Source organism: Catharus ustulatus, chromosome 21 (assembly GCF_009819885.2).
Source record: "Catharus ustulatus isolate bCatUst1 chromosome 21, bCatUst1.pri.v2, whole genome shotgun sequence".
Taxonomy (NCBI): domain Eukaryota; kingdom Metazoa; phylum Chordata; class Aves; order Passeriformes; family Turdidae; genus Catharus; species Catharus ustulatus.
Genome location: NC_046241.1, coordinates 6,567,871 through 6,589,920, shown reverse-complemented (window position 1 = coordinate 6,589,920; position 22,050 = coordinate 6,567,871). Strand labels below are relative to the sequence as shown.

At 58.9% G+C, this 22,050-nt stretch overlaps 1 protein-coding gene across 3 annotated transcripts; it reads right to left on the bottom strand.

The window, feature by feature from the left end:
* Positions 1-628: 628 nt before the first annotated feature.
* LAMC3 (laminin subunit gamma 3) lies at positions 629-18,118 on the bottom strand. Of its 3 annotated transcripts, none has more exons than XM_033077799.1 (28): positions 17,293-18,118; positions 13,363-13,667; positions 13,097-13,227; positions 12,119-12,285; positions 11,619-11,807; positions 11,354-11,471; positions 11,175-11,273; positions 10,860-10,996; positions 9,423-9,539; positions 8,915-9,110; positions 8,605-8,717; positions 8,159-8,377; positions 6,656-6,844; positions 6,336-6,581; positions 5,865-6,018; positions 5,633-5,775; positions 5,373-5,551; positions 5,163-5,301; positions 4,590-4,795; positions 4,248-4,324; positions 4,012-4,146; positions 3,580-3,724; positions 3,304-3,462; positions 2,973-3,075; positions 2,672-2,871; positions 2,403-2,549; positions 2,105-2,204; positions 629-1,470 (listed from the first exon to the last, which is right to left on the bottom strand). In XM_033077799.1, the coding sequence occupies exons 1-28, from the start codon at positions 18,020-18,022 to the stop codon at positions 1,226-1,228; spliced, it is 5,088 nt and encodes a 1,695-aa protein (XP_032933690.1). In that variant the 5' UTR covers positions 18,023-18,118; the 3' UTR covers positions 629-1,225. The 3 variants fall into 3 exon arrangements, with proteins under 3 accessions (XP_032933690.1, XP_032933689.2, XP_032933688.2); XM_033077798.2 differs by having other exon boundaries at positions 3,304-3,465; positions 4,248-4,321; positions 17,293-17,970; XM_033077797.2 differs by having other exon boundaries at positions 3,304-3,465; positions 17,293-17,969.
* Positions 18,119-22,050: the final 3,932 nt, after the last annotated feature.

Here is a 22,050-nt window from a genome sequence, read left to right as displayed (position 1 = left end):
CACAAGACTTCAGCAAACCTGCTTTGCAGCACTGTGAGCAGAAAAACATAGGTAAAACCAGTTAAAAAATGAAGCAAACTCCAGCCTGGGGACTTGTTTCTGGTCTTATGGGAATGACTTCAGCTACCTGGAGCCACGGCACAGCCAGCACAAGGTGGGCTGAGCCAGGACCTGGCTTGTCCTGCAGCCCAGCCCACATGGGAGCACAGAGGAACATAAATGCCTTTCCTTTAAAGGCAAAACAGCCACTGAGTTCTGCCACCCCGTGGGAGTGACACAGGCAGGAGCGGGTGTCCAGCTGTTCCCCGTCCAGTCCTCACTGGCTGCACAGCCTGCTGCCACCAGCCAGATCCTCTCCAGAGAGCACAGGTGCTAATGTGGGGCTGTGGGTGCTGCTGCTCTGACACCTCCCTTGCCTGCATCTCTGGCACCCAGCCCTGGGACTGGTGGCAATTGGCTGTTTATGGCCATGCCTGGTGACAGAGCTGGCTCTGGCCTGGTGTTACCCTGGAACAGCAAGACTTGAGCTCCTCTCATGCTGAAACAGGCTGAGGATGTCCCACTTGCCTTCCAGGAGCTGGGTGAGGATCCATCTTTGCCTCTGCTTTGTTTCTGCTCATTAATTTAGCCCTCCCTGCTGTGAACTCCCTTCCCTTGGGAAGCAGGCAAGCTGTGTGCCCTCCGGCGAGCAGCTCTCTGCCTGGCTTCACCAGGATTCCTCTCTGCACCTCTGTGACCACAGCCCATGAGCATAACACACTGCAGGGTGCTGTGCAGCAGGACCAGCTTCCAGCACGTGTGTGAGAGCCTCTCTCTTCTCCTGGGGCAGGAGGGAGTGCCAGGCAGTACAGCTTGGGTACATTACATACTTGGTAAGCTGTCCCTGCCCAGTGCTGCGATGGGAAAGGAGGGATGGAGGAGAGCTGTGAGGATTCTTTGTTCACTCTGCAGTGAGAGACCAACCCTGGAATGGCTCCATATCCTGCACACAAACATCAGTGGTCCCTGGTAGGTGGTGTCCCCCCATCCCAAGGGCAGAGGTGGTGGCTGGAGTCGTGCTGCAGAGTGCTCGGGTGTGGAAAAGGACCTGGGGTGTGATACTGTACGGAGGGCAGTGTGAGGAGCAGTGGGAGGGATTGGTACTGGTGAGTGCAGAGTGTCCTTCCCTCTGCCGTTCCCTGTGCAGGGTGGGCACAGAGGGCGTGTGACAGCAGCCAGCGACCTGTCACTTCGAGCAGCTCTCAGGGAGGCTCCGCAAAATGTCCTCCAAGTTCTGCTTGTCGGCCCGGATCTCAGCCAAGTCGCTCTCAAATGCTTGGATCTTCTCCTGCTGCCGTGCTGCCTCCTGCTGCAGCCGGCTGAGCTGGCCAGCCAGGGGTCCCGGTGTGGCCAGGCGCTGCCACAGCTGCTCCAGCTGCAGCTTCCCAGCACTCAGCACTGCATCCACCTCCATGTCCTGCTCCAGGTTACCTGGGCAAGGAGGAGAGGACATGGCTGAGAGCAGAGAGCTGGACAGATGTTCTGGATGTTCATGGCATCAGGCAAACTATAGGGAGTGGGTGCAGCAGGGCATGGAGGCTTTGCAGCTTCTCACTAATCACAGATAAGCAAACAGAGCTGTGGCTCCAGGCAGGGCCTGGGCGCTTCTCTATCTCTTACAAATGGGTCATGGTTTCCACTCTCATGCAAAATTTCTTGGATATGAAAGTCCTGGAATGCTCAGAAATTATACCCACGTGATAAAAACAGGAGGAGTTGGAGCATGACCAACCAGCAACAAAGAGCAAACCCAGTCTAGCACAGCCCTCAGTTCCAAAGGGACTTTGCCAGCCCAGCTCCCCTGAGGATCCCAAGGGAGATCAGTGCACCCAGAGCAGACATGAGCACACACATTCAGCAAGCCCTAATTCATTCTTCGTGAGGGTTTTGCTCAAAACACGAGCCTTAAAGAAGCTTTGCTGAGACCATGGATGATCTCAGACAAAGAGCACCCAGCTCAGCCTGGATGGCCTCAAGCAGGAATACCAGTGAGCAGGAGAGCCCTGGCCCCCGGGAGCCCAGCCTTTTCCCTGGAAGCTGAACCCCATTTCCCCCCAGGTCTCACCTAGTCTGTTCAGCAGATCATTCAGGGTCTCAATGTCTGACATGAGCGAGCCCCGGGCTTCCTGGAGACTTTTTGCCATCTCACTCACCTCTGACCCCACCTTCCAAGAGAGACAGACACCCAGGTCAGGGACACTATTGATCCTTGGCTGGATGGCAGAGGAGATCCCAGGAACATCCCCAAGGCATTGTTCCTACAGTGGAGCTCCCAAGCCGGGTTGTTCCCTGTGCTTTGGGCTGTGGGCAAAGCTGCTCCCATGCTCTGGAGGACACAGCCTGCCCAAGGGAACCCAGCTGACCTGCTGTGCTTCCTCCAGATCTCCCCTGAGCTTCTCAGCCATGTGCTCCTGCCGGGAGAGTTCTTGCTGGGTCTCATTGGCATGCATGGCGAGCTGGCTGGCGTGTTTGAGGGTTTGCTTGCTCCCCTGCAGCACAGCCCGTGCCCTCTGCAAAGGGACAGGGATGGGAACAGTCACCTGGGGACACTCAGCCCTGCCTGGGCTCTGCAGGGAATGGCTACCAGCTTGGCCATGCCCAGCAGCTCCACCCCACACCCCTCATTTCAGACCTTGGCACTCTCCTCAGAGACTTGCTCAGCCTCCCCAGCTGTCCTCTGGGCTGTGGTGGAGATGGACAGGGAGTTTCCCAGCGTCTTCTGTGCCTGTTTAATCTTCCTCTGAGCATCCACCATCACTCTGTCCCGCACAGTGGCCATCCTCCTCCTCAGGGCAGCCTGACTCTTCCGATGCCCCAGCACCTTCTTCATGCCTGTGGGAGCAACCTGGCCATCACCAAACTGTCCATTTGTCCCCTGGTCACCTGGTGAGAGCCAAGTTGTGGCTGGAGATGCTCTGACTGGTGCATTTTACCTTCCAAGCTGGCCAGGAGAGACTTGGCATCGGAGAGCACAGCTTTTCCTTGGGAGACAGCCGTGCTGGCTGTGTCATGGGCAGAGCCAGCCTGGTCCTGCAGCTGGGAGAGGAGAGGAGGAATGAGGCTGGGGAGTGGGTGAAGAGCTGCACCCAGCTGGGGAATGTGGGATTCAGCCTGCTCACATTCAGCAGACTCCTAGGGCCATCTGGGAGCCCAAGGGAAGATATCTCCCAAAACATCCTCTGCCAGCTCCCTGGCTGCAGCCATGGTCCCCCCATTGCTGGAGCAGCAGGGATGGGTCTCCCCATTCATGTGAGCAGCAATTACCTGCTTGAAGGCATGAGTCCTTTGCAGCTCCAGGCTCAATCCAGCTGCCAGTGTGTGGGATGCCTCCACAGCCTGCTGAGCCAACAGCTCCTGGGCTGCTGCTGCCTGCTCCAGCACTGCCACGTCCTGTGCCAGGTCTCCAGCCTGCATTGGCAGCACCTGCTGCAGGATCAGGAGTGCCAAAGATCCATGAGATCATCTCCCAGCTCGGGAGGCAGCACTGGTAAAGCAGGAGGTGGGGATGCCAGCAGGAGATGTAGTTTGGGTGCTGCTCACCTGCCCCAGAGCAGCCACCTGCAAAAGTCTCTCAGCCAGGTCAGCATGTGCCTGTTCCACAGCTGTCAAAGCTCTCCTGGCCTCCACTGCCACCTCTGCCATGCCAGCACCCAGCTCCTCCTGTGCCTGCTGGATTTCCTCATACCTGCATGGACAGGACACTGCTGTCAGCCAGGGCCCTCTGTCCCATGAAGGATGAAGAGGACAGCTTTAGATCTGGCCTTGGATGTAACAGGAAATTCTAGGGGCTTTTCCTGGAACCCCCCAGCACACAGCAGCCTGCCCCTCTGCTTCACAGCACTGCAGTGCACTGAGTTTGAAGGTACCCATTGGGTAGGTGCCAAATCACCGTGACCAAGCCCTGTAACAGGGACCTGGCCAGGGGAAAGGGGCCATGGTGCCCTGCCAGCCCTCCTTGCTGCAGCCCCTCACCCATTCTCCAGCTCTCTCTGCACATCCCATGCCGCATTCCCCTCCAGCAGGTTCCGCAGGAGCTCGGAGCTGGCGTTGGAGGCACGCACTGCTCTCCTGACCACTGCCTCCACCTGTGCCATGGAGTCCTTGTGGCTGCAGGGACAAGGACACCCAGAGAGGGTATCAGGATTGGCCTCCTGGCAAAGGACTGGGCCCCCTGCACCCCCAGCTTCCTCTGCCTGTTCAAATGTTACCTCTTGGACAGAGCCTGAGCCTCCAGTGCCCAGTGGCTCCAGTTTGTGGGATGCTGTGGGATTTCCTGAGGAATCTCCTTGAAACACAAACAGCAGCACTGAGACCCTGGCAGGGAGCAGGCACCCCTGGACCCTGCCAGCCCAGCACCACCAAGAACCTCCCAAAGGGAAGATTTATCCCAAATATCTCCTCTTGACTCAGCTGCAGGGAGGGCTATACCCACATGGACCCCAGGCTCTCCTGGTCACATCCCACCCCAACAGTCCTGGGAGTCACATCCCAGCACCCCCCAGGATTGCCACCAGCCCCCCCAGGAGCCCAGGGCCACTGAGAGCCCCCACCATGGTAGCCAGGGTGTCTGCAGCGTGCAGGATCTCCTGCTGTGCTGACTGCAGCACGGCCCCGATCTCCGACAGCAGGGTGCAGGTCTTGGGGGGTCCGTGGTCAGAGCAGCTGCTGGCCCGGCTGGCGTTGGTGAGACGGCCTTGTGCAGTGTTCAGCGCCCCTGCCAGCTGCCCCACCTGTACCAAGAGGGTGGCCCAGGCACCTGTGGGCAGCACAAACAGTTTGTTGCCCATTGGGGTTGTTCAGGGTTCCCTGCTTCCAGCCCCTGCCTCACACCTACTAATGAAAGGGAAATACAGTCCCTCTGGGGGCTCAGGAGGGTACCCACGTGTTGGTGCTCAGCCCCCAATAATGCTCATCACTGCCTGCTCTGAGACTTCAGGGGTGTGAGCATCCCTGCTGTGCTCTATCCTCCCAAAAAGGCGTGTCCCCTCCACTGCCCTCCCCCCAGGTCACCCCACACTGAGCCCAGTGCTCACCTGGGACCTCCTTGCACCCCACCCAGATTGTCACAGCACCCTGAGGGAGCAGAGGGGGAAATGGGTGGAAGGAAGGAGAGTCCCCTGTACCTCTCAGGAGGTGTGGGCTGGGCAGCCCATCTCCACGGGGTGCATCTCCCAGCATGGCAGACTGGCCTGGGTGGGAGTCACAGCCTGGTTTCTGCAGCCATTCCTCCATCTCCTGCAGCCTGGCCTTCAGCTGGTCAGCCTGTGGGAAACAGGGGGACAGTGAGGCAGAGCAGGGGTGCTGTGCCTTCCTCAGCAGTGCACAGGCTGTACCTTGTCCTTCACCAGCCCATAGCAGGCAGGACACTGCTGGCAGCGGGAGCTCAGTGGGTCAAGGAAGAAGTTGGCCTGGCACTGGTCACACTTGTAGCCCACAAAGCCAAGGTGGCAGAGGCAGGTGCTGTTCTCGTGGCACTGCGGGGTGATGGAGCCCAGCGGGGAGCAGTTGCAGGCTGCAGTGGTGGCAGAAAGGTGTCACACTGTGGCTGCCAGCCCTGCTCTAGGGACAAAGACGCAGTCCCCATTCCTGTTACCTCGGCAGCCCCTGGCAGAGAAGCCAAAGAAGCCGTGCTGGCATCGATCACATCTCTTCCCTGTGACACCTGGCTGGCAGGAGCACTGCCCCGTCAGCGCGTGGCACCCGCTCTCCCGAGAGCCTGTTGGGTGGCACTCACAGCTGGCATGAGAAGTGGAGCAGTCAGAAATCAGGGCTGGGAGCATGGAGCCGTGATGACCCCTGGCAGCCCCGTGCTGTGCCCCACATACCTCTTGCAGCCCACGGTGGGCTCCAGGCCGTAGTAGCCAGGCTGGCACTGCCCACAAGCTCTGCCTGTCACATGTGGGAGGCAGTGGCACTGGCCTGTGACAGGATCACAGCCCTCCAGCCTTGGGTCTGAGCCCATGGGGTTGCAATCACAAGCTATGGGAGACAAAATAGGTCTTAAATCCCAGCATGGGGCTGGTGGATAGGACTGCAGGAATGGGGCACTGACAACGTGGAGAGCCACATTCCCCATCAACCAGGGCTCCAAGAGAAAGAAGGAGCCCCTGCAGGCCACAGTACCTCTGGGGAAGGATGGCAGTGGAGCAAGAGGGCAAAGGACAGTCTGGAACATGTGGGGGTAACCTGGACCATCCATCAGCCCCTAAACCTGCTGGGCATCCCCTTCCACCCTCTGCCTTCACGGCTGGGAGGATTTTGGCCGCGAGTGAGCTGTGCCCGGGGGCTGTACGTACGTGCACACTTCCCAGCAGGGCTGGGAGCCAGCGCATCCCCGTAGAAGCCGGGCCGGCACCTCTCGCAGTGCTCGCCCATCGTGTTGTGCAGGCAGCGCAGGCACCGGCCCGACACGGGGTCGCAGTTCCCCACGGCGTTGAGATCCACGTTCCCATGGCACTGGCAGGGTTCACAGGGGTGCACGGGACCTCTCTGCCCCAGCGGGTCCCCGAAAAAGCCGTCATCACAGAGCTGGCAGCGTTTTCCTGGGGAAGGTGGAAAGGTGGGGAGGATCCCGACGCTGCCCACAGCCCCTGTGCCCAGCCACCCCCGGGCTGACCTCTCTGTCCCGGGGGGCAGTGGGTGCAGACCACCTCCCCACTGCTGGGCACCTCGGTGCAGGGCGAGCGGCCGGGGCAGGGGCAGGGCTTGCAGTCATCGGAGCGCCCGACGAAGGGGTTGCCGTAAAAGCCGGGGCTGCAGCGCTCGCAGGAGGGACCCTCGGTGTTGTGCAAGCACTGGCAGTGCCCTGCGGGGAAAAAATGCAGCTGAGGGTCGAAAACCCAGCCTCGAATAACAGCAGGGGCTGCGGGAGGGACAGAGAGCGCTGAGCACGGCAAGAGGGATGTGCAGCTCCAACCGAGGGGTTGCACATCTTCAACCAGAACTCGGGACGTTTTTCCTCATTGCCCTGTCTTTGCTGGAGGTTCTGGAGAGGACACGGAGGCCGCAGCAGGGACGCAGGGAGGAGGCAGCGCTGGCACAGACAGCACCATCGATGTGTGCGGAGGCTGCCGGCGCCTGCCGTAATCCACAACACATTTATTTCTCAGCGTCGAGGCGCGTCCTTTCCAGCCTGCCTTGGAAAACACAAGCAGCCGGCCCGGCACCCACCGGGGAGCATCTCCTCCAGAGCGAGCCGAGCCGGTGAGTCAGCCTTCCGAAACGGGCTGTGAGGAGGAGAGCGAGGAAGAGGAGTGCTCCAGGAACCCCCCACCTCCAGGCAGATGCTCTGCTTCACTGGAGAGACGGGAGTCAGGGGGAGGATTTTCCCCAAGTTTTGTGAGGTCGGGTCATACCCGGAAGGCTGCGCAGGAGGGGGGTGTTATTCCATTTTCCCCACATCCAGGCAGAGCCAGACGATGGAAAAGAAAGAAAAAGCGGGTGGCAGGAAGAAGTGGAAAAATAAACCAAAGGAAGTGCGCGGGCTGGCAGCGCCCGGGCAGGAACATCAAAGCCTGGCCCCACCGCTGGGATTGTGCAGTCGGCGGCGCCAGCCCCGGCTCTGCGGGATGAGGGCGGGTTTGCAGAGATGCCGGGATGCTTTCGTGGGCTCGGAAGGGGCATTCGCCGAGCACTCTGCCTCCTCCAGCCCTCTCCAAGAGCTGGCTCTTCTGGTGTCTTCTCTCAAGTCTGGCACCTCTGTTTTTTCCTGCTTTTTTCCTTGTTTCTCTGCTCAGGTTAACCTTCAGTTTGCAGATTCCAGAGCTGTGCCCAGTCCTGCTCTTCTCACCGGGGATGATGCTCCATGTGAGACCCAGCCTAGCAAAACCTCTCTCTGCCCTGACCTCTGCTCCTCCATTCCTCTGAGGACCAGCACCCTTCCCTTCCCCTCCTTAAAGGTCATAAAGTATCATGAAAAATGCTCCTCTAATTATAAATTACCACCATTATTACACTTCATTAATTATCTCTATCTTTGCAGCTATGAACCCAACCAAGCAATTGAACTTGCAAATTTTGGCAACCACAACCTCACCGACGGTTTCCAGCTTCCCTCAGAAGAAGCAAAGGCATGGATTTGTCACCCACACACGGAGACAGGTGAGTGGAGGGGGCACACCTGTGAGGGGGTGGCAGTCCCCGTGCTGGTTGCAGGTGCAGGGCACGCAGCTGATGAAGGGGCTGCCGAATGGGATCTCCCTCTTGAATCCAGGAGCGCAGGACTGGCAGAACTGCCCGGTGTATCCCATGGGACACGTGCACTCCTCCACCCAGCCGGCCCGTGGGCCTGGCCCGGGGCGAGCAGAAGTGAGCTGGACCTCGCTCAGGGACAACCTGCCTGTGAGAGGGGAGAGCAGTGTGGGAATGGGATGGTGCATCCCCTGCTCTGCTCTGAAATGCTCCAGGCAGGCATAGGAGACCCAAAAACACCTCCTGAAGATCCCAGGGGTGTTCACAGAGAGGAACATCCCCTACAATCCCTCTCATCCTCAAGAGCCTGATGCTGCTGGATGTCTCCAGTCCCACCCCAGTTTGGTCCCATGGATGTTTTCTGGAGCCACCCACCTCTGACGGGGCCGGGGCTCACGCGGAGGCGGAGGGAGGTCAGGTTGGAGAGCAGGCGCTGGAAGCTGAAGGCCGACAGCAAAGGCTCTGCTCCCTCCTGTGCCTCGTGCAGCCTGTTGGAGAGGGAGTGTGGGAGGCAGGACAGGGCCAGCCTGAGCCAGGTGCTGCAGGACAGCTTGGCTCCTGGCTGGAACCCGGGGACAGCACAGTTAAATCACCAAGGTGGGTAGAGAGTGGGGCTGACCCCCAGACAAACCAGGCGCTCAGTCCTAAACCCCACTGAGGCTCCCCAAAATGCCATGATGGGTACCTGAAGGTGACAGCCTGCTTTCCATGCTGGGGCTGGCTCTTGCTGCTGGACATGGTGATCTCCATCCCCTCACCCTCCAGCAGCAGCTGGACCTGGAGCAGGGGCACCCCGGTTTCTGTTCTTGTCCCGTTCTCCACTCCCAGCAGCAGGAACAGGAGCTGCCTGTAACTGAGGCGCTGGTTCTGCAGAAACTTCTCTGTGTGGGAAGAGAGGAGAAAAGTCTGCAGGACATGGAGGCACCAGCTCTGCCAGGATTGCCAGTGCAATCCTATTCCCACCACCATCACCAGGAGCCACAGCCACCCTCCCAGAGTGGTGCCAGCTCCAGCCTGGAGCCTCCTGCCCTCCTGGTGCACTGTTCCAATACCCTCCAAGTGTCTTCTGCTAGAGAAACATGCTCAGCTCTGGAATGGAGCCCAGTGCCTCCTGCACCAACACAGCAGTGGGATGAGAACCCCACGGTGTCCTCACAGCAGAGCAGCTCCCAGGGACCCAGCACACACAATACCTGGGGCAAGAAAATCCACTGGCTGCTCTCCATCCCACTCGGTGAAGATCTCCCGGCCAGCCCAGTGCAGAGGCAGGTCTGTGGTGCCTGCAGCTGTGGCAGCCCAGCCCTCTGGCCCTGTGTGACAGGACACAATGACAGTGCACAGTGAGTCCCCACCAGCACAGTACCAGTGGGGTGCTGCTTTCAGGGGCTCTGTCCCTCTTCCCAACACTGTCTCAAGTCTTGGCCAGCACTTTGTAACACCCTGCTCCACTCAGGCTCTGTGCTGTCATGGACTGGAGGGTGGCCTTAACCGCCCCTCATCTATTTATTTTCTTAGATTTGGAGGAAATTATTATCTTTAAACTTTTGCCCCTTTGCCTGTGCTGCCATTCTAACATTGCTGAGGGCTGGCCAGCACAGGAAGCCTGAGGAGAAATGCAGCAGAAGCCCAGAAGAGGTGGGGTGTAGTTGCATTAAGTTGGTTTCCTTAAGAAACCAGTTAAACTCCCCCCTGCTCCACAGGGTTAGTTATTTCTTCCAGCCTTGCAGGACAAACACTTGGAAATCTCTCAAGGGCTGTACTCTGTTATCAAATCATCTCCAGTTTGGACTCTTTCACCCAGTATATGAAAATTCCATCTGATCCCCCTCTGCTGTGGACTGGGGAGCGTTTTGGGGAGCAGGGCTTTGGGAGGGTGCTGTGGTTGCATCTCAGCTCGGAGATTGCCAAACCAGTCCCCAAAGGAGCAGCCCCAAATTGGCTGTGTGAATGGTGGAAAAAACACTCGGTTTAAAGCCTGGCTCGGTTTCAAGGCCGCAGAAGACATTCCAGCAGCACAACAATTGGCAGCGCGGTTTAAAGGCAATTAAGATCCACCCGTGTCTGGCGCGCTCGCATCCATCTGGGAACAGGCGAGGCGGAGCGGGGTGCCTGCCGTGGGTGCCCGTCCCTGCGGTGTCCCCGCAGCGGGGCTGCACACGCCGGGATGCGCGGCAGATGGCAGGGTTTCCCCGAGCATCCCGCTCGCATCCAGCCCTGCCAGCAGCCGGGCAAAAGCACCCCCTCCTGCCCGCCCAGCCACGCTGCCACATCCCAGCCGAGCATGGGGAGAGAAGGGAATAATCGGGAAAATTCCCAGCAAGTTCCATCCTATTATTTTTTATCTTTCTAATTTTTAGCGCTCCTGCATTCCCCTGGTGTGGTGGAATGTCCATGCCTGGCCCCACAGCCCTCCCTGAGCCGTGCCCAGCTCCAGGAGCATCGAGGGATGCCACGGGGAGTCACGGAAGGAATAAAACAAGCGCAAGCCAGAGAAAATCCTCTCCACCCATCACCACTAGCTAGCTCCAAAAGGAGATGCTCAGCCCAAAATATTTTTATTTCCCAAATATTTTTGGCTGAATCTGGCAGAGCAGTGCCCTCCGTTTCACCCGGGGGTCGGGGGTCGTTACCGTGGCTGAAGTCGGAGCGGATGTGAATCTCCTCGTAGCCATCTGCCGCCCTGCAGGCGCTGGAGTGGCCGTAACAGAAGCAGCTGGTGCAGCCGATGGGGTTGTGGGGCTGCAGGTTAAACCAGCCCGGCTGGCACCTGGGCACAGGGAGGAAACGGGAGTGTGTGGCACAGGGCAGGCAGGGAAGCACAGCAGTGGGACGCTGGTGACAGCTCCCTGTGAGTCCAGAGCAATGCAGCCCTTCAGCCTTGCCACCAAGTCCAAGACTGGGAAGGGACAATGTTCCTGTCCCCATGCCAAGGCCACGGTGCTTACCTGTTGCACAAGTGCCCCTCCACCCTCTCCTTGCAGGTGCAGTGCCCCGTGTTGGGGTCGCAGGTGCCCACGCTGCCCGCGGGGTCGCAGGTGCAGGGTCTGGATGGGGTGAGATGAAGGCAGGAGGTGATTCCCGCTCCCATCCTGCTGCTCCTGCCCAGGGCCGGGCTCCTGCTCACCTGCAGCCCCCTTCGCTGAGGCTGTGGTAGCCGTCCTTGCAGCGCTCACACTTCCAGCCCGTCACGTTGGCTTTGCAGACGCAGGTCCCCGAATTGTCGCACTGGGGCTTCAGGGAGCCTGTGGGGACCCCGAGGCTCAACCCCAGCCGGGCAAGATGGGGAAATCCCGAGCAAGAGAGAATCCACCAAACCCATCCCTCCCAGCAAACTCCAGCTGGGACGGCAATTTGGCAGCCGGAGCCCGGCTGGGCACAGCCCCGCGCACCTGCGGGGTGGCAGTGGCAGGGCTGGCAGGCTCCCTGCGGCTCCCAGCGGTAATAGTTCTGCCTGCAGCTCTCGCAGTGCGGCCCGGCCGTGTTGTCGCGGCAGTTGCGGCAGTGTCCCCCGTGCCCGCTGCTCCGGAACAGCTCCCGGTCGTAGAAACACTCCTCGGAGCGGCCGCTGCAGTTACAGGCTGGGGGACAGGCGGGAGGATGGGTGAGCACCTGGCGGGCACTGGAGGTTACGGCAACCTCCTGTGGGCTCGGATGAGCCAGAGGGACCCCTTGGCTCAGCAGAGAGAGCTTTCAGCGGTGCCTCTGCCCTTGGAAGCAGAGTGGGTGCAGTGCCATGCACAGAGCAGATGGCTGCAACCATGGGATAAAGGGAATGGGAATACCCGGGGTACAAACCCTCCCTCCATCCCAAAACAGAGCAGGTGCAGGAAGGGCAGGAGATGCCAGGTGAGCTGGTGCAGCAGCAGCCCAGCCCATCAGGGATACTCACGGAGGCACTCGTGGGCAGCCTCGGCCGTGCCGCGCGCCCAGGGCCGGTCCTGGTAGAAGGGCTGGCAGCGCTCGCAGTCGGCGCCGGCCGTGTGGTGCTGGCACACACAGACCAGCTGCCCGGCCTCGTCTGGAGCGCACTCGCTGGCGTGGCCATTGCATTTGCACCTGCAGCAAGACCCCAGCATGGGGGAGCCGCTCTGAGAGCCGGTGTGGGCAGCAGCAGTGGGATGGTGCCCAGTGTGTGACCCCGCTACTGGACCGGCTCTGGGGTGAGAGCAGCCCAGGCTGTGCTGGCCTTGAGGCTGCCCGTTGTGTCCCCGAGGCTCTCCCAGACCTCGGGAGGTCACACGCTGAGGGTGGCCTGTGCTAAACAACTCCAGCTGCTGACCCTGGAGGTGGGACAGCAGCTACAGGAGCTGTCCCAGCCCCGCTGCCTTGTGCCTGCTCTCAGGGATGGGGAAATTTTCCACTTCTCCCTGCTGGGGAGCACAGCCCAAGGGCACCAAGTGGGTGCCACCTGCATCTCTATCCCACATCTGCTCCCCTTTCCTGCTGGCAGCTGTTCCAGCTTCTCTGCCTGTGGCCATGCTGACTCCAAGTTCCTCCAGCAGCCTCTGCAGCTTCAGGTCATCTGTCCACTAGAACCCCAGGACTCCTCTTTTGCCGTGCTCCAGGACCAGCAGGGTCACAGGAGGAGCAACACGAGCCCCAGTGTCATTAAAAACCATTGGGCTGGGAGGGAACAAAGCAAATACAGCTGGTGGCACATGGAGTGGCTAGTGGGGAAAAGACAACCTTTCTGCACAGCTGGGAGGTCTCCAGGTTTCATCACCCATCTCTGCACTTCCAGTTCCAGTTTTGGCGTGGAGCAGTTTGCCCCAAAAGTCACAATTCAGACATGACTGAGGTGGGGAGCAGCTGCCCCAGTCCCACAGCCCCAAGAAGGTCCCCATAATAGTGCCTGGCTGGCCCTCACCTGCCACCAACGGAGAAGTCAGATATGGCATAGTAGTATGACTGCAGCACCTTGGGGTCCTTGAAGATGTCGTCACCAAATGTGTTGAGCCGGTTCAAGGAGATGAGCAGGTCAGTGACTGTCACCCACTCCTGCAGAGGACATGGGGAAGGCGCCTTGGGGGAGAGGTCGACCACCAGCTCCCACCCCAACCAGGACACATCCTGCAGCTTTTCAAGCAGGGATGCAACACATCCCCAGCACACCCCCTCCCACCCCGGTGGCACCTGCAGCGCGGGGCTTCCATCGAAGTTGTAGGCGCTGGGCCGTCCCTCCAGGGTGGAGAAGGCCACGTTGCCCCCGCTGAGCGGGGAGATGTCGCTGAACTCGTCGCTGCAGAAGGCCACCTGCTCGTCCTCGCCCGGCCGCAGGTACTGCCGGGGCTGCTTCCCGTAGGTCTTTTGGCAGGAGGCGCTGTAGAACTGGAAGGGCACCCAGGGCCCCTCGGCGCGGCTGCGCTTGTAGATGGCGAAGCTCTCGGGGCGGCTGGTGTGGAACTTGAGCCGCACGTAGGTGATCTCGTAGGCTTTGCCTGGGGACAGACCCGCAATGCTGCGACCCTCTGCTGGCCACCCGACGGGCACTGCAACCTGAATTATCCCAACAGCATCCTGCAGCACCCAGCACAGCTAAAAATGGACAAATCACCACCCAGCCGCCCTTAGCCAGCTTCTCCTTGGTGCAGCACAAGCCCTGTCCAGACCCAAGCTGGCTCTCACCCCAATGCAGTGCCCACCTCTTGTGTGGGTGCACTGGGTGGGTTGCATGGGCACAGACCAGCTCCAAATCCAGGCTCTATCCAGGGGAGAGTTAGGCCCACATCATTGAAAGCATCCCCAGGGCAGCAATGCTTTAGGATGGAGAGCTGGAAAGGGTCAAGGCCAATCCCTTCCCAGGGAGCTGCATGCCAGGACCCAGCATCGCTTCCATCTTTGCTGGGATGAAGACAAAGAGAGGCCACCAGTCCCTGGGGCATCCGGCGAGCTCTGAAAGAGCTTGAAAGAATTAGCAGAAAGGAAAAGAGAAAACACCAAAGTGAACATCAGACCCACTTAATTGCCAGAGATGAAGGACCAGCTCAAAGCCCGGATTGCTCCATAACAGCACCACTCCTGACAGCACAAAACAATTAGCTGCAAGGTTTTGGCTTTATTTGAAAAGATAATGAGTTGGGAATGTTTGAGGGGTTATTCCGGGACTAGGAAAACAAGCCTTTAATTGGGCCCATATGAATACTGTCGCGTATGTGCTGCGACTTTGCTGCGGGGGAAGCCGAGGCAGCCGGCTACCAGCGCTGGGAAAAGCAGCTGCATCCCATCAGGGATGCGGGGAGCGCCCGGCAGAACGCCTGGAGAGGGGGACAGACCCACTGCCAGCCCACCCGGAGGTGACGAGGGCCAAGAAGGGGGTGCAGCCGGGCTGTCCCATCCTCGTTTTGTGCTCCTCCCCTCGCTCGGGGACCGCTCCGGGCTGGTGGCAGCGGGGGTGCCCCTGTCCCGCACCCCGCGCAGGGGGGACGCCTGGCAGGCGCCGGTTCCCAGACAGCGCGGTCCCAAGGGGGGTGTCTACCAAAACAGCGAGGTCGGGGCCGTCACCTCCCGGAGCAGTTTCCTCTGGGAGAGGAAGGGAACGCAGTGCTGTGTCAATAAACCATCCCTGCCCCAAGCGGCCCCGCGCGAGGGGAGGGGATGGACACGCTGGGAGAGCCCCATTTTGGTGCCTCCAGCTGCGGTGGAGGAGATTCACTTTTCTGAGGAATTTTCATGAGAGAGCATGTGCTTTTCCCAGGCAGGCTTTTTAAAGAGCCAATTTCTACTTAGGGGGAAAAAAAGAAGATCCAGAAAATAACCCAGGCTGGTTGTCGCCCCTTTGCTGCTCAGGTGTGACATGTGCCAAAGCCAGATGTGCTGCCAGACAGAGATGCTGGGAAGGGTGCACAGGCAGCACTAGGACCCCTGGGTGCTCTCCTAAAATTGCTGTGACCTGGACAAAGCGTGCACCTGCATCCCCCTGAGCCCAAACTGCAGCTTGAACTGCTCTGGGGCTCCAGGAAGAGAATTCTGGAGAGGAGGAAAGGAGAATGTGGGACAGTCATGTCACCTACATGTCCCTGCCAAACCTCTGCTCCGGGCTCTCATCCCACAGGAAATTCAGAGTCACAGGCACAGATAGTGCCTGATCTAGACACTCCAAAATGAGCCATTGGCATTCAGATTGTTTCCTGAGGAGCCCTGGTGTCTGTTGCCTTTGCAAGCCGTGGATATTTTGGGTTCCTTCCTGACGTCTGACAGGGCAAATGCGAGAGCTGTGGACATTTGGGATGATCGACCAGCTGCAAGCCCAGTGCACCAGAACAGCATGGCTGGAACCTCACGGGGAGGAGAGATTCAAAGGAGCATAATCTAATTAATGCCAATCAACAACATGCAGGTAAACACGGGTCTTGTCCAAGTCATCCCATGTCTTATTTAACAAGGTCCCCAGGTAACTGTGCTGGAGAACATACAAGAGGTGTGACTGAGGCAGACAGGCAGGCTGGGGGGACACACTGCATGGCATGAAACACCCAATTACTGGAGCTCAGGAGCAAGGACTCAGCCCAGGCTGCATTCCAGGGGACTGCAGGGGCCAGTTGGGCTTTTCCTGCTTAACCCAAATGAAAACATTAAGGCAACCATAAAAATGTCTATGGCTGGGACAAGAACAGGGCCCAACAACTGTGGGAAAGGTCAGGCAATGATGTGCCAAGCACCAAAATGGCACTTTTTAGCATGGCAAGATCCAGGAGCCATGCAGAAAGAGAGGTACAATTGCAGAGGATGCTCCAGCTCACGAAGGGCTGTAGGGACAGGATGGAAGATGAGCTTGGTGCAATGCTTTAGCCTTGGCTGTGTTAACAGAGACAGACAGCAGGGCAGCCACAGGGGTTGGACTCCACAGAAAACTCTGGTGTGGGGTCCAAGAAGGACCACAGAGGAGCCAAGGAAGAGCTGGAAGAAGGACAGAATGGGAAGGAAGCCCCGGGGCTTGCAGAGCCCGCACATGTCGCTGTGCCGAGCTGGGACTGGTGGCCACAAAGTCGCCCGGCGGCGGCTGGCTCAGCCACACAGGCTGCGTTCGGGTGGTCTGTGCCCTGGGTCACCCACGAACGGATGTGGGACAATCTGACAGCCCGCCTTAGGTGGACAAGAGACTGGCAAATCCCCTGTGTCAGGGCTGGCAGGAGCAGGGGGTGAGGATGGCAGAGTTCTCGTCGTGCCCGGCGGGGAGCTCAGCCCTGGGACAGGACCAGATGTCCGCCCGCTCGCAGGGGGCTGGGAAAGCAGCGACCTCCACCCGGCTGAGCAGCTCCTGGACACCGCCGGGGCAGGCACGGACCCTCCACCGTCACCCCGACCCCGCTGGGTCCCACCAGCACAGCTCAGTGCCACACCGACACTCAGCTGTCCCCTCACCAGCTCCATCCGCAGTCCCTCCACTACCCGCCTTCGGCATGCAGATGGCAGGAGACTGCAGAGAATGAAGATTTTACAGCGCTGGCCAACAGCCAGCAGAGTTTAGATGGCAGGAAAATGTTATAAAACCTTTTTAAAATGCCAGGCATGCCCCTTGGGTTTAAGTACCCTCCGAGTGGGCGGCTTGTTCGATATTTAAAACACAGAGGGTCGGATGCCAGCTGGGGAAACCCACTGGGGTTGCACCGTGTGTCTGGAGCTCGGCAGCCCGAGACATACCGGGCACCCTGAGCAACGCACGGGGGTGAAACGGGAGGGGCTTGGCACCCATGGTAGTCACCGTCCCCGGGCAAGGCTCTCCCAGGATAGGAACCATCTGCCTCCTGCTCCGCAGGCTTCCGTAATCAGTAAAAAGCAGCCTGGGGTGAAGGGGAGAGCAGGCACTCCGGGTATGGCAGGCTGGGAAGCAGCACAGACAGAAACAGCTCCTGGCACGCTGGGGCTCGGCTGATGGACAGGGCAGACCCTCCCCGAATCCTTTCAGTGTTTGCAGAGGGCAGCTCCCTCCATACCCGCTAAAAAGCCCTGGGGAGGGTCCTGTCCTTAACCCGGCACCGGCAGCAAGAGCTCCAGGGCTCAGCAGCATCCACCCCCAGCTCTGCACCCTGATCTCGCTGCCCTCTGGCTCCTGCTGGCACTTACCCAGGTGCAGGGTGATGTTGACGGAGTTGGGGTACTGGATGCCGAAGGCCATGGACTGGCTCTGCCACCAGGTGCTCTCCTCCTGGCTGTGGAAGTCGGTGAGGAGCGAGGCGTTGTGGTGGCGCCGGGGGTCGCTGGCGTCGCAGCGGTGGCACAGGGCGCTGGCGTGGTGGGCGCCCATGTGCAGGCAATAATCCTCCGGGGGAGACCCGCACGTGTTGGTGGCCCGGACGGCCCGGCCGAAGGCGGCGTTCTCGAAGTCGGGCATGCAGCGGCGGGGCTGCCCCCGAGGGTCCCAGCAGGGGGACGAGCCCCCCAGCCCCAGCGCCAGCAGGGCCAGCAGGCAGAGCCCGGGAGGCCGTGCCATGCCGCGGCTCTGCTGAGCCTCCTCTGCATGGCAGGGAGGGAACAGGCGGGACGGGATGGGATGGGATGGGACGGGGTGGGATGGGACGGGACGGGTCCCCCTACCCGGCACCTCCTCTCGCTCCGAGGTCCATCTTGTGGAAGCTGCTGGGAATGTCCAAATATTCGTACGCGAGGCAGAGCTGTGCAGTTTGGGATCCCCGCAGGGCATCCTAGTGCCCAGGCCGTGGGGATGGGACCATCCAGTGCTCCATCCCCAAAACATCTCCTTTGCTTTTGGACTGGGGATTTGCATCTTCAGCTGCGTGGGTACAGCTGAGCTCCTCCATTTCTCAGCCCTGGGAATGAGCTTGTGGTGGTACATACCTCACATCAGGATTTTTCCTTCAATTGGTGGGGGTCGCCACTTTTCTTGCAGCCCCAAAATCAAGACGGGATTAGGGAGAGGCTTTGAAACAGATTCAGCACCTTCTTCTCCCCACACTGATTTACGGGGCACTGACTGCTCTCCCATTTGCACCAGCCTGCCTGGGTTGTGGGTCTGTGACACCCCAATGCCTCCACACCAGCACCCTCGAGTGTGGGTCCCATTCCTGCCTGTGGCCATGAGCCAGCCCAGTCCCCTGGACCACATTCCTGTGGAGCCATCTCCATGGGGTGGCAAAACCAATCATCACCAGACCTCATTAGCAGCTCTCAGCTAGTGCTAATTATAGTCTGTGCCAGGGGAATCCCTCTGGAGACCATGGCACCCTCCAGATTTGACCCCTGGGGGCAGGAGGGGGACAGCAAACAGGGGGAGAGGCAGCCTGGCATGGTGCCATGCCCCTGGGCAAACCCTGACCCACACCCCGTGGGGCTGTATTTGCAGAAGTGGGATGCACAGGGGAGCTCTGCCTCTGACCCCCACACCCCTTCACTGAGCTACCCACAAGGGCTCTGGAAACTTAGTACTCATTTATAATTTAAGCTCCCTTCCTTCCCTTCCCTTCTACTCTTATTTATTTTATTCTCCCTGCCCATACACACTGCGGGAGAAAGCACCAGAGGGGAGCTGTGAATCAGAGTCCTGGGCAGCGGCTCCCGCAGCAGCGCCGTCTCCAAGCCCCATTATCATATATTGACCCAGGCTCTGACAGCCAGAGCCAGCTCCTCTGGGAAGGGTGAATTTCCCAGCACCGAGGAGCTGTGCAGCAGCTGCCTGCGAGTGGGCGGCCAGTGGCAAACCCACTGTCAACCTCCAGGGAGGAAGAGAAGGGTTTTCAGCTCAATAAGTGCCCCATGCATTTCCACCACCAGTTTTAAGGGGATTTGCATCCTGCAGAGATGAGGTTTTCCAGGTGTTTTGCTTTTCCCATGGTGCTGAGGTTGTGATCTCCCGACAGGAGATAGAATCATAAAATACTCTGAGTTGGAAGGGACCCAAAAGGATCTTTGAGCCCAACTCTTAAGTGAATGACCCATATGGGTGATTGAACCCATGACCTTGGCACTATTAACACCATGCTCTAACCACATCTTTTGTCATAGGTTTGCCTCCCCCTCCCTGGGATGCAGCACACATCCATGAGAGGATTTCCAGGACTTTGGTCCAAGCAGTTCAGGGATGTGGTCACCAAGGTTGTGATGACACCAACCTGTCCAGGAGCTTTCTTCTGCCCCAACACAGACCTGGAACCCTGCAAGTGTTAAAAGCCGTGGAGGCGGAGAGAAGAAAATGTTCTTCTGATTTGCTTAATGAACGTTAATTAAGAAGACAGAAGATAGCTGATTCCTTCAGGGTAGAGATGAAAGGCCCGTTAATTAAATCTGGAGAGCAGGAACAGGGCCAACTGATCCTCCTCCTGATCAGACCTGACAAGGCAGGCGCGGGGCAGCAGCGAGGTGTGCCAGATCCCACAGCCCCTCGTGCCCCACAGCCCAGCCCCAGGCTGCCAGCACGGCCAGGTTTTGACAGGGTGTGTGGCACTGGGTGCCACTTACCTGCCTCCAGCACCCATGAGGCTGAGGGTGGCCCCATCCATGCCCTGGAGCCGGGGTGAGAGCTGGGTCACTGCTGGATGGACACCCCTTAGTTTCCAGCAGGATCTTCCCCTGAAGGGATGAGCTGACCTTGCTGGAGGAAGGAGAAGACAAGATGGCTAGCTCCACCCTGAGGAAGAGCAGGAGAAGGTTTAGTTACCCAGCTTGCTGGTTTGGTCCAGGCCCCACCACCCACAGGAGCTGGCCACAGCAGAGGGTCAGAAAAGCAGAGAACATCACCTTGTGCCATTGAGGAACGAGCCTCTGGGATGGACACCTCCTGTGTTTCAGCACACACACTGCCTCACCTTCCTGGAGCAGGCAGCTCCTTCCACCAGTGATTTGCCAAAAACGGCTTTTCTGCCCATAGCTGAGTCCTGGAGGCCGTGGCACAGTAACAGGATTCTGCTGGCAGCCTGCTGCTTCCATGCTCTCCTCCAGCTTTCAGCACAGGCTTATTTTTAAAAGCAGAGCACTTGAGCATCCCAAATTACAGCCCAAAACCACAGCAGCCCTACCTGGCTCTCCCTGACACGGTGGCCAGTTCCCTCTCTGCTCCATCCCTCGCCCTGGGACTGGAGCAGGGTTGGAGCAGGTTGAGCTGCAGGATGCCACGAGCATTTCAATGAGCACAGACAGTGCTCTGCTGCTCTCCCAGCACACACAGCCCTGCCAGGGGGGACACCTGGGGTGCTCCTTGTCATGAAGAGCAGCCCCTTGGGCAGAGAGCAGGAAAGGATATCTGCTAGCACCCCCCCAGCTCTGCTGAACCATCCTCAGTGTAGTGAGAAAGTGATCATGCAGTGTAAATAATGGCTGGAGCATCTCTCGTGTGCACTGGCTTATTTTGTAAACCTGAACTTTGCAAAATGTCACAAAATGGAGAAATGAGAGGCCTGGGATGAGTAAATCTCTATTAGAAATTCCCTGGGACGGCAGCAGTCATGTTCTCGCTCGATGATGGCACATTACAGCTCGGGGAGCGGGGTCATGCGTGGCGCTGATTGCGGAAAGTATTTAATTAACACTGCCGTAAATACAGCGCTGGAGACGCCAGGCAGAGCGCGGCGGGGCACGGGGCTGCTGAGCCGAGGGAAGTTTTGCCAAGGCAGATGGGAGGAGATGAGGGAGGGCAGAGAAAATCCAGGAGATTTTGCTCCCTGCTCTGCCACAGCCTCAAGGGGCAAGGGGAGGATGGGACATGGCACTGTCAGGATGTCCCCTGAGCAAAAAGGCTTCACCAGACGAGTGGGGAAACCCCACAATGGGGACAGGAGCTCTCTCCCAAAGCAGCTGTCAGGACACACATCACCGTCCTCTTCCCTGATGCACAAATGGTCTAAAGTCACCTTTTCAGAGATAATCATCCCCAAATTCTCTCAATACCTGGCAGACAGTGAAAATAGGAACATCTCAGCTTCACTCGTGCATGACCACAAGCTCATCATCTCACTGATGAGCTGAGCTACTCCAGATCTGACCCCACTCAAGGACACAGGGTGACAGCCAAGCCATCACTGTCCCCAGGACACACATTTCACCCATTGCATTGGGCTCAGGGGCTGGGGGACCACAGCAGGAGGAGGCACCAGGTCAGAGCAGGACCAGGCGGTTTCAGGCACAGCCAAAAAGGACCTTTTCTCGCCTGAGCTCATCAGCAGCTTAATGACACTGGCTAAAAAGCTTCAGAGTCCCTAATCGCTCATCATATTACGGCTGCTCACAAGTGAGGCCAACCAGTACAAACCTCCTCAAAGCCTTTCTAATTAACGAGCAGAGGCTTAGGTCCTCCCAGCCCAAAAGCAGCATCTCAGATAAAACCAGCAGCCTCCTGCCAGCCCCAGTCCCCCTGATAAACCCCTTTAATGGGCTTGTCAACATCACCTGAGGCCACCCCATTGGCTAACAAGGCATCTCTGTTCCCCTGTGCCTCTGTGCTGTGGGTGGGGAGATGTCCATCTGCTCATCCATCCATCCATCCATCCATCCATCCATCCATCCATCCATCCATCCATCCATCCATCCCTCCCCACCGTGGCAGGAGCCATGGGATGTTCCTGCCATGGATCCCCCAACCCTCTGCTGGATCCCTGGACGTGTCCCCTGCCTACCCCATCCGTGAGGTGCCTGGATTTCCCCTTCCCCAGCAGGGTGGGTGACAGCTGAGCAGCAGCAGATGCCACCAGATGGTCACCACAAGGAGAGACCCAGCTAAATCCGTAACTGGGAGGACACTGGAGCCCCTCATTTGCTAAATGACCCTCTGTGCTGGTCCCAAGGGGAGGGAGCTTGGGATGGTGGCACTGAGCTGCTGCCCGCAAAGCTTCCAGGACCTTTGCAGCACTGGAACACCTGCACTGGCACTGCCAC

What these genes read in the sequence shown, in the direction of transcription:
- LAMC3 (XM_033077799.1), bottom strand. Translation starts at nt 18,022, where the DNA reads ATGTACCACCACAAGCTCATTCCCAGGGCTGAGAAATGGAGGAGCTCA. An exon ending in GACTTCTCCGTTGGTGGCAG is followed by an intron (nt 12,286 to 13,096) that starts GTGAGGGCCAGC and finishes GTCTTGCTGCAG; the next exon opens with GTGCAAATGCAATGGCCACG. An exon ending in GGACTGCCACCCCCTCACAG is followed by an intron (nt 6,845 to 8,158) that starts GTGTGCCCCCTC and finishes TTTTCCCCGCAG; the next exon opens with GGCACTGCCAGTGCTTGCAC.